The 15,372-nt window shown below is 46.6% G+C and overlaps 1 protein-coding gene across 2 annotated transcripts; it reads right to left on the reverse strand.

The window, feature by feature from the left end:
* Positions 1-1,911: 1,911 nt before the first annotated feature.
* Positions 1,912-14,691, reverse strand: MARVELD3 (MARVEL domain containing 3). 2 transcript variants are annotated; one of them, XM_036926931.2, is made up of 3 exons: positions 14,162-14,691; positions 11,611-11,738; positions 1,912-3,564 (listed from the first exon to the last, which is right to left on the reverse strand). In XM_036926931.2, exons 1-3 carry the CDS (start codon positions 14,545-14,547, stop codon positions 2,930-2,932), a joined length of 1,149 nt encoding a protein of 382 aa, XP_036782826.2. In that variant the 5' UTR covers positions 14,548-14,691; the 3' UTR covers positions 1,912-2,929. The 2 variants fall into 2 exon arrangements, with proteins under 2 accessions (XP_036782826.2, XP_036782827.2); XM_036926932.2 differs by lacking the exon at positions 1,912-3,564 and adding an exon at positions 3,606-7,889 and having other exon boundaries at positions 14,162-14,689.
* Between the last annotated feature and the right edge of the window lie 681 nt (positions 14,692-15,372).

The following is a 15,372-nucleotide window of genomic DNA, read 5'->3' on the forward strand; positions in this document are numbered from 1 at the left end:
AAAGGTTTTTTATATTAAGAAACATTATATTCTGACTTGGTTTATATGTTTAAAGAAATCCCACAGACAGGAACACAGTTCTTATTTACATGCAGGTTATTAGCTGACTAGAGGAAACTCACTCTACAGCTCTCTTAAATCATGGAGCTAATGATAACACAGACAAGCTAAGTGGATAAACCAGCCATTGTGTGTCTTATATGTGATGGTTTGGTGTCAGAACTTCAGATGGAGTGATGGGTTTTGTATTATTAAAAAATACAAAATACTTAGAACCTAGTTAGGTCTCTTAAACTGTTGTTACCCCTCCCCTCCCTCTCCCCCATTGGTTGTGTCTCATACTCTCTAGCCTTCCAAGCAAGATTAGTGCCCTCTCACTCCAAATGAAGGCCACCTTGAAATCATTTTGCAGGTTTCCTCTCTAGCAGAATGAACATTTAAAAATCTTGGTTCAACTGTTCATTGAGCACCTTCCATGTACTGGGCTCAATGCTACCATCTGCTTTGACACTTCATTTCCATGAGACACACCTTTGTATTCCAGGGTGGCAGAAGTGAAGTTCTCTTGAGTGATGTTCTGTGCTTGGTGTGATTAAATTAATCTGGTTTGCCTAAAGGCCACAAGAGTACATTAGAACATGTTCCAGTGTGTGATTTGTTGTGCCTGAGTTTTGCTTAAAAGATGTGATTTTAGGCAAATTACTTAACCTCTCCAAGCCTCAGTTTTTCTCAACTGTTAAACAGAAGTAATAGTATTTCTCTCAGCAGTTGTGATCTTAAATGAGACGATGCAAACAAATGCTTCCTTAGCTCAGTACTGGACCTGGCACCTAGTGAGCAGCCATTGAAATGTCAACTATTAGGTAAGCCACTTAACCTCCTTGAACCTCATCTGTAAAATGTGAGTAATAAATCTTGACCTGCCTTGCCTGACAAGTAGTAGTAAGACAAGGTTTGCTAAAGCATTTGAATGATAGGAAACTGAATGTGGAGTGTTGTGACTACAGTGATAGGTGGGCTCCAGTCTGTCAAGAGGAGCTGAATCTTGGGAGCAATATCATAACTGGGCTGGGGGGCGATGACAGAATTGGAAAGGCTGAAGTCCCCATTTTATCAAGCACAAGACCCACACGTGGGTAAAGATCTAATAGGGACATGTTTCAGGGAATACACGCCAGGTGAGAATATGTGTGTGTGTTGGATTCTTTGGGGGCAGGTGAGGAATGGGTTGTGTGCTGTTTGCTGCTGTCCAACCTCGTCTGCCACTCAGTAGAAACTAGGGCTGTAGCCACCACCTCTAGGCTGAGGCTGAGAGAGCGGAAGCACCTTGCCATGGCACAAGTGTTTGCGTTTTAACCTAGCGATGTAAATTTCCAGGTGATTATTTTCCTTTCGTTTTTGTTAAAGTATTAGATATTTTCCCATTTCTGCCTATTTTTGATCCTTGGCCTGGGATAGATACTGTAAGAATTAGTTGTTGAAAGGATTCGAGAGGAAAGAGGAAAGGTAATATATTCCTGGTTGGTGTTGCAGGTGGGGAAGGGGGAGTGAGGAGAGTCCCCAAACATGCGGTAAGAATGACCCACACGTGTCAGAGGAAAATGACAACTTTTCTTTAACACATTTTGGCATATACTGAAACAGGCTTATGTTTGTTGACTTCTTACTAACTATAAATCAGAGAATCTGAGATGTATGTCAAAATTGCATTGTGGAAATAGTTTTAGAAATGTACTAAAATCTTGGTTTGAATGTATTAATAGTTTAAACTCATAAAAAGGAAACAATTTTATGAAAAAAAGAATTAGCTATTGAAAAGCAAGAGGACAATTATCAAAAAAAAACCCTATACTTTATAGTAACGTATTTCTAGTTTCATCTGAAGTGCATTAAAAATTTGAGACTGGGTGTAATATATAAGAACAGCTATAAAACATTAGATTAAAATTATTGAAAGAACTTTATTTTAAAAGATTCAGTGTTACTGATCTGTTACATTATGAAAATGATTCAGGGTCATGAGAGATTACAATCTACTTTGAAGGAAGGTGTATTCTGTGGGGCATGGGAGTGCAGAAAGGAAGAAGCTTCTAGTTGGCCTTTATAAAAAGTATAGTAAAATTAACTGCTTTATCTTTGAAATAAATTTAAGAAGTTTATGAATTGTATCTATTTGGAAGCCTTACATAAAAGAAAACTTTCAGGCAAAGGAACTCCAACAACTGAATGACTTGAAACAAAAAAACGAACTTGGAATGCTGGCAAAAAACATTCTCTCAGCCCTAAGTGCAGGAATCCTGAGGAGGAACACGCATGCCCAGAGCGTCTCTGCTCATGTGCCAGGAACCCAGCCTCCCTCTAATGGACGGAGGCTGCCTGGGACCTATGCAGTCACGGTGCAGTGCTATGTGGGCAGAACAGTTTCCTTCCAGGACAAAGGATGCAATTGCTTAGAATTCAAACAATTTTATGAAAATTGCTTTAAAATAATTGCCCCGGGATAGGGGTGGAGGGGAATGGCATGTTTCTTTTTGTGAATTCAATAGTTTCAATAGGCAAGATATTTCTAGGGTAACACTGGACCTGCTACCTCAGATGTGTAGTTCTCATCTTTCAGAGTTTTTCTGGCTACTTAGCTATTACTATTATTACCTGCCATTTGGTAAGAGCCATACTGTAAGGGTATATTCCCAAACTTCTAATGTTCTTTGTAGCACAGATGGAGATATTTTTTTCAAGCTCTTAGCCAACAAAGACTTACTGATAGAAAAATGAGATGATCATCTAGCTTTGCACTAGTACCAAAGGGAGCATTTATAAATTCAAGTATGTGAAAACTGCCATTGTCTATTGTGAGATTCTAAAGGGCCCATCTTTTTTTGAGAGAAACAAGGGAGGTGGGTTGACATTTAGGTTCCAGAAGAAGACCTCAGAGTGTTCTAGACCACAGGTATTCCGGTGCATCATTATGATTTCTGTGTTCTCGGCTGTCTCTGTAGTGCTTCTGTTCTCGGTAGCTCCGCAAGGCCAGCACGAAGCTGGCACTGTACATAATCACCAGAAGACAAGCAAAGGTAGCTGCCGCTCCATCTGTGCCTGCCAGCTGGCAGTTCATCCAGGTGAGACCCTTGCGGGCATAGAGCCTCTCTCTCGTTTTGCAGGTGTCCGTGGAGTTGATCCGCAAGGCTACGTGGAGGTAAGTGCCAGTGCCAGTGCAGTAGCCCACTGCCGCTAGGAGGCTGAAGGCGGCCTCCAGGAGGAGCCACTTCCCCGACAGTTTGGCTGGACTCTTGGCTCCTTGGACTAAAACACCCATGGTGAGGACACCCAGCCCCAGAGTAACAACCACACCGCCATATATCAGGGGTGCCCGGAGGACTGTGTACTGCTGGTCCAGCTGCCGAACCTGCTGCAGCTCAATGCCCTCAAACGGTGAGTAATAGTTGTTCCCAAAGCCGCCACCACTGGAAAAGCTGGCACTGAATCCAGCAAGGACAAAGTAGGAGGCCACGATACACATGAGAACCATGCCATTCAGTATCACCTCCACTATCTGTACCACACCTAGGAGGAGAGAGATTCAGTATTTAACACCAATATCACTCACCCAGGAAATCTCTAGAGCAGACTAGAGAAATACCACTGGTGACCTGATTTTAAGGACACGGTCAGATTCAATATTAACATCCTTGGTTTTTGTTTTTTAATATGTTTCAAAAATCAAATTGTCATGCTGGAAAAATTTTTTGGGTTTCTCAAAAAACTAAACATATACTTACCATGTGACCCTGCAACAGTACTCCAGAGCATTTATCCTAAAGAAATGAAAACTTAAGGTCTACGCAGAGATGTGTACACGAACGTTCACAGTAGCTTTATTTGTAATAGCCAAGTACTGGAAACCCAAATGTACTTCCATGGGCAAATGGCTGAACAATCTGGTACATCCACACCATGGAAAACTCAACAATCAGAGGAACAGATTGTTGACACACGCAGCGACTTGGATGGATCTCAAAGGAATTACAAGTGAAAAAGGCCAATCACAGTTATATTCTGTATGATTTCACTCACGCAGCAGTCTCAAAATGACAAAATTAGATGGAACGCGGATCCACGCTTGTGAGGGGACGGGGCTGGGGAGGGCTGGGTGTGACTGGAAAGGGGGAGCTGTAGGCATGCCTGGTGATGGAGCAGTTCTGTCTTACGGCCAGTCTTATCCCACACAATCTATATGTGATAAAAGTGCACGGAACTGCACTCAGACATGAGTGCATGTAAAACTGGGGAAATCTAAGCTGTAGATCGTTGATGTTCTGGTTATGATATGGTATTAGAGTTATGCAAGAGTTACCACTGGGGAAACTCAGGATCTATTATTTTTGTAATGTTTTGTGAATCTATAATTATTTCAAAATTGAGTTTTTAAAAAATGCCACAAAAAGGTGCAAACTGAGAAATCACTCATGTCTCTGTCCACCCTGTTGCCTACCCCAACCACTTTCATTATTTTCTAATGTAACTTTTCAGTGTTCCTTTTGCAAATAAAAGTGTTCAGATCGGCATTTTATCCCCCAGTTCCTTTTTTTTTGATAAGGAAGCACACCGCCGACACGGCTCTGGGTCTCGCCTTGTTGTTTACTATGTCAAGAGTGGTTTTGAGATCAGCCCCCCCCACTGTCCACGCTTTGTTCCATGGCCTCCAGCTCCACTGTGTGGGTGGAACGGCCTCGTCAACCAGCATCCTACTGACGGATACTTGGGCTGTACTCTTGGTGCTTTCCCACAGGCAAGGAACCTACAAAAGCCACAGGCAGCGGGAACCGACAGGCCGAAGAGACAGTATCTTCCTGTCTGATGCCAGCTTTCATCGTCACTGGCACAGGCCCCGGCCTCTTCTGGGCCAGTGTCTCCCGCCATTCTGTCAGGATTCCGTGGTGAGAATAAGAACAGCATACAAACTGCAGTGGGAACGCCAAGCTCTTGTTGCTACTGTTTACTGTCTGTGACTCAGCCTCAGACACTTCATATAACAAATGAAGATAATGCCGCCAGTCTTATCCCACAGGGTTGGGGGGAGGCCCAAATGAAAGCAACTGCATGAGAATACTGGGAAGATCATCAACTGTTAAACAAGTGGATGGTGATGCTACTGAGTAACGTTTGTAAAATGGAAGGGACTTAAGAGATGTAAGAAGAAATGGGCTGAGTTTATGAAAAGCATGGTTTCCAAAAAATCAGGAAAACCCAGTAATGCACTAAGGGGTCCAACGGTTATAATCCAGGCAGATCAGTATCTCTAACATACTTAGGCAACAGCTACTGGGCTTGCTGATCCCATCTCCTGCTGGGCCCACGCAAATTCCTAGGAGGTCCATGAGACACAGCAGTCAAAGGCTCCGACAGCTGAGAAGCTATGTTCCACTAATTTCAATCTGAAAATAACATCAGAAGAGAACTGCCCACTCGCCACCCAGACACTGCAAGCTTCTCGCCACTGTCTCCCTGCAGCAGAGCAAGTGAACTGGTCCACACATCATTCCTATTCAGGGGAGTAGCTATCCCAACACCTTTCTCTGCCTCAGTTTTCCTTCCGCATGCACATTACTATCTCACCCCTAAAGAGAAACAAATATTGTACCACCACTAGATGTGGAAATCCGCACGTCTCCTTCTGGGACATGTTCTGCCAAAACAGTGGAGTCATAATCTGTGCAAGCACATATCTGCTAGGCTGAAATGGAGTAAACCTAGATCTTGTCAACTACCCCATGGGCTGCAGGAATTGAGAGGAATAATGGTCTGTTGTGGAGACTGATGGAAGGAATATGGCCACTGAATAATCTCACAGTCCCAGCCAGGCCTGACCTGGTTTGGCTCTCGACACCAAACACGTTCAAGTATTTCCAAGCATGCAGTCACACAGATTCACGGACACCAGGAGAAAAGAAAAAGGGTCACTACAAGAGCTAGCAGTTTATGGTGGGGACAAGTCAGAGCTTTCCAGAGGGAAAGTGGAGACTGCAATGGACATGAGGTTTTTATTGTAAATAGTGTCTTTCTGGTAAGGCTGCTTTTGTAGCTGATCATTTAATATTCTGCTTTATTATACATTACTTCTGCCTTTGCACTGTAAAATGTGAAAAAACTGAGGAGAGCAAATAAAAATTATTTTTTATTTGTCCAAAATAGAACATGTGCAGTCAAGTCATGCATAAAATGAAACATAAAATCTCCTTCTCTCCAGAAGCAAATATTGTTAATGCTTTCTTATATATTCACAGAATACTTGAAGCATGTACATATATATGCATCTCCTTTTCTAAACCCAAATGGAACTCATCTTAAATGTGGTAAGTTGCCTGTATCTAAGGGAATAATATTATAAATGTATTATAAAGAGAACCATCACCTCCAAATTAAGATATTTCTTTGGATTTTTATTGGATTCACATAAAGCAAAGAACATATTCACTTATACCAAGAATATATCATCATGTTCCATGAGTCATAATTTAACATGCAATATGAACCCGTGAAGTTGTTTGCCGAAAAGCAGCATTCTTGTGCTGGGAAAGAGCTTACATTCGTTTATTCTGGATGGATCCTGAATTCCAGATGTTGGGTTTAATTATTCATACAATGCCACATTTACAAGAGGTACAAAACACTATTGGGCTTTCAAGGCCCTTGTGAGGGGCTTGTGAGAATAGCTTTTATGCAACCCAGTACATTAATCCAATTCCTCCTTCCTCAGCCCGCGCCCACCTCCAACATAAACCTCACAGTGGTCTTCCAGGCGTCCCTACCCTGCCATCCAGATTAAGGAAGTAAAGGATCAGAGAGTTCAATGTAGAAAAAGTTGGGGCCTAATCTGCTTATGACAGCTGTGTTTAGAAAAGTTCAGGCTGAAATGTCATGTGTCTGTGTGCCTTTTTATGAACGTGGAAGACAGGGCTCCTGAGGTTTGCTTGGACATCTCCCTTTGTTTAATCAAGAAGTGCACTTAGCTGTAGCACATCTTCTCCTTGCGAGTTTTGGGCTCCAGTTTTTGTTGTTTATGTTTTTAATAATTTTAGTCAGTCCCTCATCAACAGAGGATCCAGAACCAGGGCTTACACATCAGAGAACACCACTCTAACCCAGAGCTCACCCAGGATGCCAAAGCCGGCCTCTGACTTTTCAAGCGTTTTCAAGTTCCACAACAAAGCATGCTGTGGAAGACAGTAATTCAGAGTAACTTCCATAGCTTCTGTTTGGCAGGACAAGTTAACAATCCTAAAACTCTAGCATCTCTGCAGGCTTCTCTTTCAGCTTCCTGACCTTTCGGTAACCCCTGATGGCCAGCACAGCCCCCAGAGCAAAGACCCCAATGCCCAGGGCAGCAAAGACTCCAGCTCCTATATCTCCCCCATGGAGACTGCAGCTGAAGCCACTGTACCCTTTGCTGTGGTACAGAGCCTCCCTCTCTTTACACACGGGAGAGGCATAGGCGGTGGAGAGGTGGTAGAAGTAGAAATACAAAGCTGGGATATATGCCCCAGCCATGAGCATGTCCAACAAGCCTTCGGTCACCAGCCACAGGGGGCAATGCCATGGGACCCGCAGGACACCCACGGCGACAAGGAGGCAGCAGAAGGCCATGAGGGCTCCGCTGTAGGCCATTGCTGCCGTGACCGTGGGCAGCTTCAGCTGGTAGAACTGGACATCCAGCTGCTGTGCTTTCTCCCCGTCAGCACCACTGAAACCACTGTAAGCCCCTCCGAACTGGTAGTAGTAAATGCCCCCCAGGCTGGTGATGCCTGTGTAGCCCCCTGTGGAATTGTAAGATACAGAGCTGCAGGCCAGGATCAGCAAGTTCATGAGAACCTCCAGCATTTGGCAGCAGGCTGCAAAAGAAGGGCGTGTTACCATTTTAAGAGATGCCACTTGGTACTGGGAGACCTCCACCTCGATGCTTATCTTGTGCATGCAGCTCACCCCACAGCGGGCTTGTCACTGTGCCCCTGGAAGGCCTGAGTAGCCACTGCTGCAAGATTAGCGTGAGGTGGTAGCAGGGGACTGTGGGCTCTGTAAATGATGTCAGAGGTACTCTGGGCTGCAAACAGCACCTCTCAAAAGAGCCTGCCCCAGGTGGGACGCAGAAAGATAGTGGGACAAATAGGCCAGTTAGCAGAAAGGCAAGAACCTTCTCTGCCCCAGCCTCCCCCACCAAAAACACTAAGAAGTGGTTATCCCCTCTTTAGGTAAGTTTTTGGCTATCTTCAGCTTGAAAGAGAAAACTTCTCCAAGTTTGAGAGCATAAGAGAGCTTACAAAATATAATGAAGTCGGAAAAAATCATGGAAGTTACATATCAAAATATTAACCATGTGTATCAGAAATAAGATTAAGTAATGAAAGCCATAGGACTTAGTGAATTAATGAAACATAATTGTTTTTATTGTTCTTAGACTTTAACTCAGTAAGTGTTTTAAAGTTTAACTTTGTTTTCTTTAGTTTCCCTAAAGAGCAAATGTGGGCTGTGATATTTTCCCAGGGCTAGATTCCTTCAGGGCTCTTGGCTTCTTTACCTTAGAGAAGGAAAAAGCTCCAGACCTTCCCCCAAAGCTGGCAGCTTTCCTTAACATCAACTGTATCGAGCTACAACTTATACACAACAAAATGACCCACACAGCTTGGTGAGTTTTGACCATGAATATGTTATGCAATCATAATCAAGATATAGAACGTTTCTATCTACTCAGAAAGTTCCCTAGCAACCCTTTGTAGTAAATCTCTCATTTTTCTCCCCAGGCAACCACAGATGCACTTTCTGCCATTAGGAATTAAGCCTGCCTTCCTAGAATTTCATGTAATAGAATCATACAGTTATGTACTCTTTTGTGTGTGGCTTCTTGTGCTCAGCATAATATAAAGCTGGGTGCTTCTGAGCTGGAAATTACACATGCCTCAATGGTTCTAGTGGGTCAGCTAACTCAGGGGTCAGACTGTCAGCATCTCCCTGGCTTAAGTAGATTTTGTACCTGGGTCCACTGGTTAATGTATGAAGCTGTGTCACATCCACACATTCTCTAATTGAAATGATACATTCTGAAGTATTGGCACTCTTCAATTTTTCCCCAAATGCAAATAGCATTACTGTTTTCTTTAATTACAAAAACAACACATACTTAATGCAAAAAAAAAAGTAGATACAACAGACACATATTATATAAAAATTATCTAAAATCCAACCAATTAGGAAACAACCACTGTTACCATTATTTTTTCTTCTGGGCTTTTCTGCCATATATGCATAATTTTTGCTGTTGTTTATTTGCTTTTAGGTAAGGACAGGGTCCTACTCTATTATTATATAACCTATTTTTCACATAAGAATATAATGACATTTTTTCTACCTCAGCACATATAAATTTACTTCATATTTTTAAGGATGCATAGAATACCACAGTGAATTCCCCTGTGAAGGACACCTGGGCTTTCCCCAGTGGTATGCTCTTTGAGAACAAATACATGCTATATATTTCTTCATATTGTGTTGGGAGGACAGAGCCCCCATAAGCTTCTTATTCCTGTTTTAGCCTGAACAGAACCAAAAGAGAATAACCAGCCCAGGGAGATGTGCAATTAAAGCTGCAAGCTGAATGCACACATGATGCTTGAGCATGAAGGGCCTAGGGGGGAGGGAGAGAACGAAAGGGCAAGGAGAGTGGGGGAGCTAAGGAGGGGGACAGGTAGACAGGAAAAGCACCTTCTTCCCAGGGAACTTGTAACACATCACTGGTCCCTTCAAACCATAAATGAGCACAACCCATACATGTACAGGATTCCCTCATGATCTGATATGTTCACGTGACATCTGTACTTTTTATCTGACCTTTACCTGGAAGATTTTAGTACCTGAGGGGAATTTCTCATAAAAGTAAATGTGGGACTTCTCTCCTGTCAGTGTCCTTTGTGTTCCACTGACCTTCCTAAGGCTGACTCCCAGCCCAAGCTTCCAGGTCTCCCGAGGAAGTCAGAGGGGGCTACAGCTGCCTCCCACATCTGCCAGTCCACTGCAGGAGGACATGATTCCACCGATAAGGAAAAGAAGTCACAGAAGATCTACTCTAAGATGGCACTGAAAATCTCCGGATGCCCTTTCTCCAGGCATGTGTTTCCTGCTGGAGACAAGTTCCTGGGGATTAACGGCTGTTTCTCTCTCAACACAACACCAAGTATTGTGTATTTGTGTGGGTCTCTGTGAGTCCAGAATTCTTTATAAGCTCTCATTTGTTAGCTTCTGACTGCTGAACCATCCTCTCTCTCTCTCGACTCAGAAACCCAACCCGTAGGCCCAAAGCCAAATAGAAGCAATCAAAGCGACATCAGGGTGTGTTTTGGTCAGGATCCTCAAGCCCTGCTCTCTCCTGTGATAAATCAATCACAGAAGAAAACATACCTCTGCAGAGAAACCTGTTAACCAGCCTCTGGCTCATTCCAATTATTTTCATCATCAAGAAAAGAGGAAAGGTCAAGTTAACCATTGTCGACCTTAGAGTCAGGTGCTAAGTTCCAAATTCCAGCTCTTCCATTGAACAGCTGTGTGACTCTGGGTAGCTTACTCTATCCCTCTGAGCCTGAGTTGTTGAGACAATCAAAAGCACTGAAGTTGTGCCAACAGATGTAAATAAGAGCGAGGATTCTTGTACCTGGATTGCCTGGAGCTCATTAATGAAAGTTCTGGATAATCCCATAATCATGTACATCATTGTAATTATCCTAAAATACATTGTCTGGTACAAGTGCCGTAATTTCTCTCCCTTAGGCTTAGAAGTGCCTCACCCCTGCCCGCTTAGTCATAGGCAGCCTAGGAAGTTTCTCACCACATCATGTGAGCCACAAAGGTTCACCTTAACAAACCAGGTTTTCTTCATTGCTGGCGAGGTCAGGATTCGTGTTAGGATGGAAACTCCAGGAGCCATGTTTGGAGCTGCCACATGATATTATTCGAGTGTTTTTCAAACTGTGGATTATAACAACCGTGTTTTTTTTTGTTTTTGTTTGTTCTCAGTGAATCAGAATAGAAATGACCCATGCCCTCGGGAGGTAATAGGGTATTGTTTCATAACATGCTGTGTGTGTGTGTGAACAACCTGGTCTTAATGTAAAATCTGTTTCTTACTGTGGGTCTTGGTCTACAAAGTTTAAAAGCCGTGACGAGCACTTGGGCATCAGATCTCCCGTCCTAAAGCATGAGCTGCCAACTAGCTCCTCCCGCCAGGTACTCTCCCTCCCTTAGCCCTCCCACAGCTGGCAGCTCACAGCTGGTTCTACATTCAGACGGCGGCAGCAGTTCCACCTGGAGCCGGAAAACTGCAGGCATTGCTGCTTGCCTCGCAGACCCAGAGCACATTTGAAGAGAAGCATGGAACCTCAAGCCATACCTTTCAGGGGCTTCTACCTCTTTTCCTTTTTTTGGAAAATGAGAACCTAAAGCAGGTATGGGAACAAAAATACCAGGAACCCAAAAGGGAATTCTGCTTGAAATTTTGCTTCACCAGCTCGACTCCTTCCAGAACCATCAGCGAGAATAAACCGTCAAACTGCCTCCACAATGGCTCACCTCTGCCAGTGCACAAGTATCTGCATTTGTGGCATTCCAGGAGTCCTTCAGCCTCTGACTGGTAATATTCCTCTTCCCCGCGTCCAAGCCTGGGGTTCAGGGGCAGGAATCGCCCTGAAGTGGGTTCACTATAACCAAAAACACACATGGCCATTAGAGAGCCTCCAATTCAATAGCTTGTTCAGTGTTAGAACTCTGGGTACCTCATGCAGACATTAAAGAATGTGCAGAACAGAAAACCTGTCACAGCATTTCACACTCGAGAGAATTCTCTGGTTTAGTGACCCCCCCAGGGCATCCAAACAGACACTCGGCCCAACTCTGCTAACCAACCACGTGACATATCCCCCCACCCCGCCCCGCACTTCTATGCACTGCTGGCTGTCAGGCTGCGGGACCTACCTGACCCCACAGCTGGGAGCCTGGGAGCTGAGCTTCAGTTCTCAGTTCAGCAGGGGCCAGACCCTCTTCAAAACGTTTGCATTCACAGGACTCTGATGCCCAGCCTGGCATTCTCTTCCTTCCCTCATTACTTTGCAAAGAGCTGGATCTGCTATATAGTTGTCTAGGTGTTTGGGCAATACACACAACTTAGGACATCCTTTCTCTCCCTCTTCCTCTGCTAGTCCTGCCACTTTCTGTTGCTCCTTTCCCCCTTTATCCAGCATATTCTGGGCTTTGTCCAAGATTCAATGGTAGGGGCTGCATTCTACTTTTTGGGTTCTAGGGATCCTTCTAGAACATAGATCTATCTCATCATGGATCTCTTGGGTTTGAAGTCCTTAAACTCTTATGGCTGTGCATAATGCTCAAACTTCTACTGCAGCACAGGTGGTCCCTGCTCCTCTCTCTCCACTCAGTCTCCTGCTCACAGACCCAGCCATGGGAACCGCCTCTCCCTACTCCCCCAAAAGATGACCTGCACTCCCATGCCACTAGGTCGCTGTGAAAGCTATTCCTCTACTTGAAACACCTTCCATCTTCCTCTCCCAGTCTCCCCCTTTCTGTTCCTTTTCCAGAACTCAGCTTGGAGGTCATCTCCTTCAGAAGAACTTCCAGAGCCCAAGGAGGGGCCCAGCTCTGTTTTCTCTGAATGTTTCCCCTGCAGCAGCACATTTCACTCTGGGCTGCCCTGGCCCACTTACTTGTCACTCTCCTACCAGGCTGTGGCCACTGTGAGTAGATCTCATCCATTCATAATGTAGCCCCCCCACTCCACCCAGTAAAGGCTTGTCCGGTGGAGGACAGACAGAAATAAATTGCCCTTTGCTTTCAAACTACCAACTGGCTGTGCGCAAAACAAAAGCATTCCTTTCACTTGTGTTGGGGCCACTGGGGCTGGGGATAGTGGGGGTGGGAGGACTAGGATACTGCGTTATCAGGAAGCCTGAAAGGCAGTTCTGGTTTCCCCCAGGTCATGCAGTTGCAATGCAATGGGATTCAGTCAGGGAAACAATAGCACTAGACCATATCTGGGCACACCCTTCCTCATAGTTCGGCTAGTTGGTTTTAGATAATGTAACATAAACTCAGGATAGTGGTTTTCCCACTGTGTGGACACAACAGGACCCAAGTCAGAGCTTAAGCCTCCAGGTCCCAAGCAGAGAGCTTGACTCCTCCTTAGAGAAGAAGACAGGTGTCAAAAACTAGTAGGCAGTCGTCATGGCAGTGCCTGTCTCCTTGTTGGTCTGGCACATGACCTAGGCATTCAGTAATATTTGTGCAGTTGGATGGCATGTTTGGTGGAAAAAAGACCAACTTCCTGGAGCGGGTGTGGGGTCTAGGTTCACTTCCTCTCCTCCCTTCTGACCTCACCCTCTCACAGCTCGCAAGGTCTTCCAGAACATCACCTCACGAGGCCTTGTGAATTCTCTGTGTTCTACAAGGCTGGGGCGGCGAACTTCGGTCATTCATGGGGGTAGGGTGTGAAACAACCGTGGGATTGGAATGAGGCTGCCCAGGAAGCCCTCACTAGCAAAGCAGGATGAAATCTCAGCCCTTCAGTGGGCTGTTTTAGGTAGATTTAGTTATTTGATAAAAGTGTATCTTCTCCCAGCTCTCTGTTTTGAAATGCGTATACCCCTGGAAGGGGTTCAGGTTAAGCTATTAACTCTGTTGGGCTGACTAGATTAGGCCCCAGTGTCCAGGGAACAGGACTTTGGGGAGGGCTGTTTTTGGAACACAGGACAAGGGTCTGAAGCCCCAAGGTGGTAGTCCTGCGACCACGTGGTGAGGAGGTCAGGGAGGAGCCTCAGGTTAACCCCCTTCCCTAAGCTCCTTCCACCCTTTCCCTTTCCAGCCCTGAAGTCCTTACCTGGTCCTCCGGCCGCGCCCCACCGCTAACAGGTGTGGTTTCTGCTTTGTTAATCGGGTACGGGTCAAGAAGTGGGTGCACCCTAATTTATTCCTTCCCAGGTCACCTCTCAGGGAGCAAAAAGGGGGAATGGCACTGTCTTCGAGGACAGTAACCGGGGTGGGGGGCGGGACTCGGGATGGCCTCTGCCCCGGGCTGCCCCGGCGCCCAGGTCCGCGCCCCTGCAGCCCACCTCACCTTTCCGGGCCCCGGCGCTCGAGGCCCTCCTTCCTCTGGGGCGGCGGCTGCGGGGTTTCCCAAGGCGCGGGCCAGGGGGGCGGGGCTGCGTCCCAGGTCGGCCTTCGGTGTCCGTCCCGCGTCCGGCTTTGGCGGGACTTTTCCCAAACTCTTTGTTCACCAGAGCGGTGGGCCCCGGCCGCGTGTCTGTCCTGTCGGGAGTCTCGGTCCCTCCCCACGTCCCGGTCCCCGTCCCTCCGCCCGCCTCCGCTTCTCTCCCCGCGCCGGTCCCCGGGTCTGTCCCGCTGCCGCTCCGGGTGTCGGTCTCTGTCCGCGCGGGGGTGCCGGGCTGGGTCCCGCTCTCTCGGCCGGGCCCGGGGCTCGCTAGTCCCCGACGTATCTTCCATGGTCCGCTTCCGTGTTCCCGCCCCGGCGCGACGGGGGCAGCAATCCACCGCCGGAGTCCCGGGCAGGTGGCCGAGCCCGGGGGCGGGGCCTTCACCTGCGCGCACGCGCACTGGCCGCGTGGCGGTCCCGGGACCTCACCTGGGCGCGCGGGCCGCCGCTGTGCGCGAGCCTGTTGGCTGCAGGGCTGGAGAGTCGTTCAGCTCTGCAGCCAGGCGAGTATCCTCTGTGACCGCGCGGGGTGTGCGGCCGAGGGCAGCGAGCTTGCAGCTTGCCCAGCACCTTGGCTCTGCCGTCCCGGTGGGTGCGTGCCGCCTCGCCCACCCCTCGTCTCTCTCCCTCCTGCTGTCCTTACAAGTGTTGTTCGGCGGGGGCGGGGGGGAGGAGCTTGCGGCCAGTCACCATTGCAGCCGTTCCGGACTTATAAACGTTTTTTAAAATAATGAACCACACAGACGAGGCAAGTTTTCCTTTGCCAAGTAAGGATATTTAAAAGCATATTAAATTGCCATCCGTTAATTAATTCTTTCAGCAAATACAGGATGTGGGAGCACCTACTCTAGCGGGCACTGGAGGCGCAGGGTGAACTCGGCTCGTGTGGCGCTTCCCTTCCTGTGTGGGGGGGAAAGGGAGAAAGGGCGCCAAATGGAGAAAGAAGGTAATGCCTAAACTTTAACGGGGAGGGCAGGTTTCTTTACACAGATCTGGGAAGGGGACATTTGAGTCGAGTCCTGGATGAGAAGGAGGCAGCCTGGAGGATAGCCGAGAGAATGTTCCAGAAAGGAGAAGCTGAGTAATGCAGAGAGTGACTTGCTCTGATTTTTATG

This window comes from Manis pentadactyla, chromosome 15 (genome assembly GCF_030020395.1).
Source record: "Manis pentadactyla isolate mManPen7 chromosome 15, mManPen7.hap1, whole genome shotgun sequence".
Taxonomy (NCBI): domain Eukaryota; kingdom Metazoa; phylum Chordata; class Mammalia; order Pholidota; family Manidae; genus Manis; species Manis pentadactyla.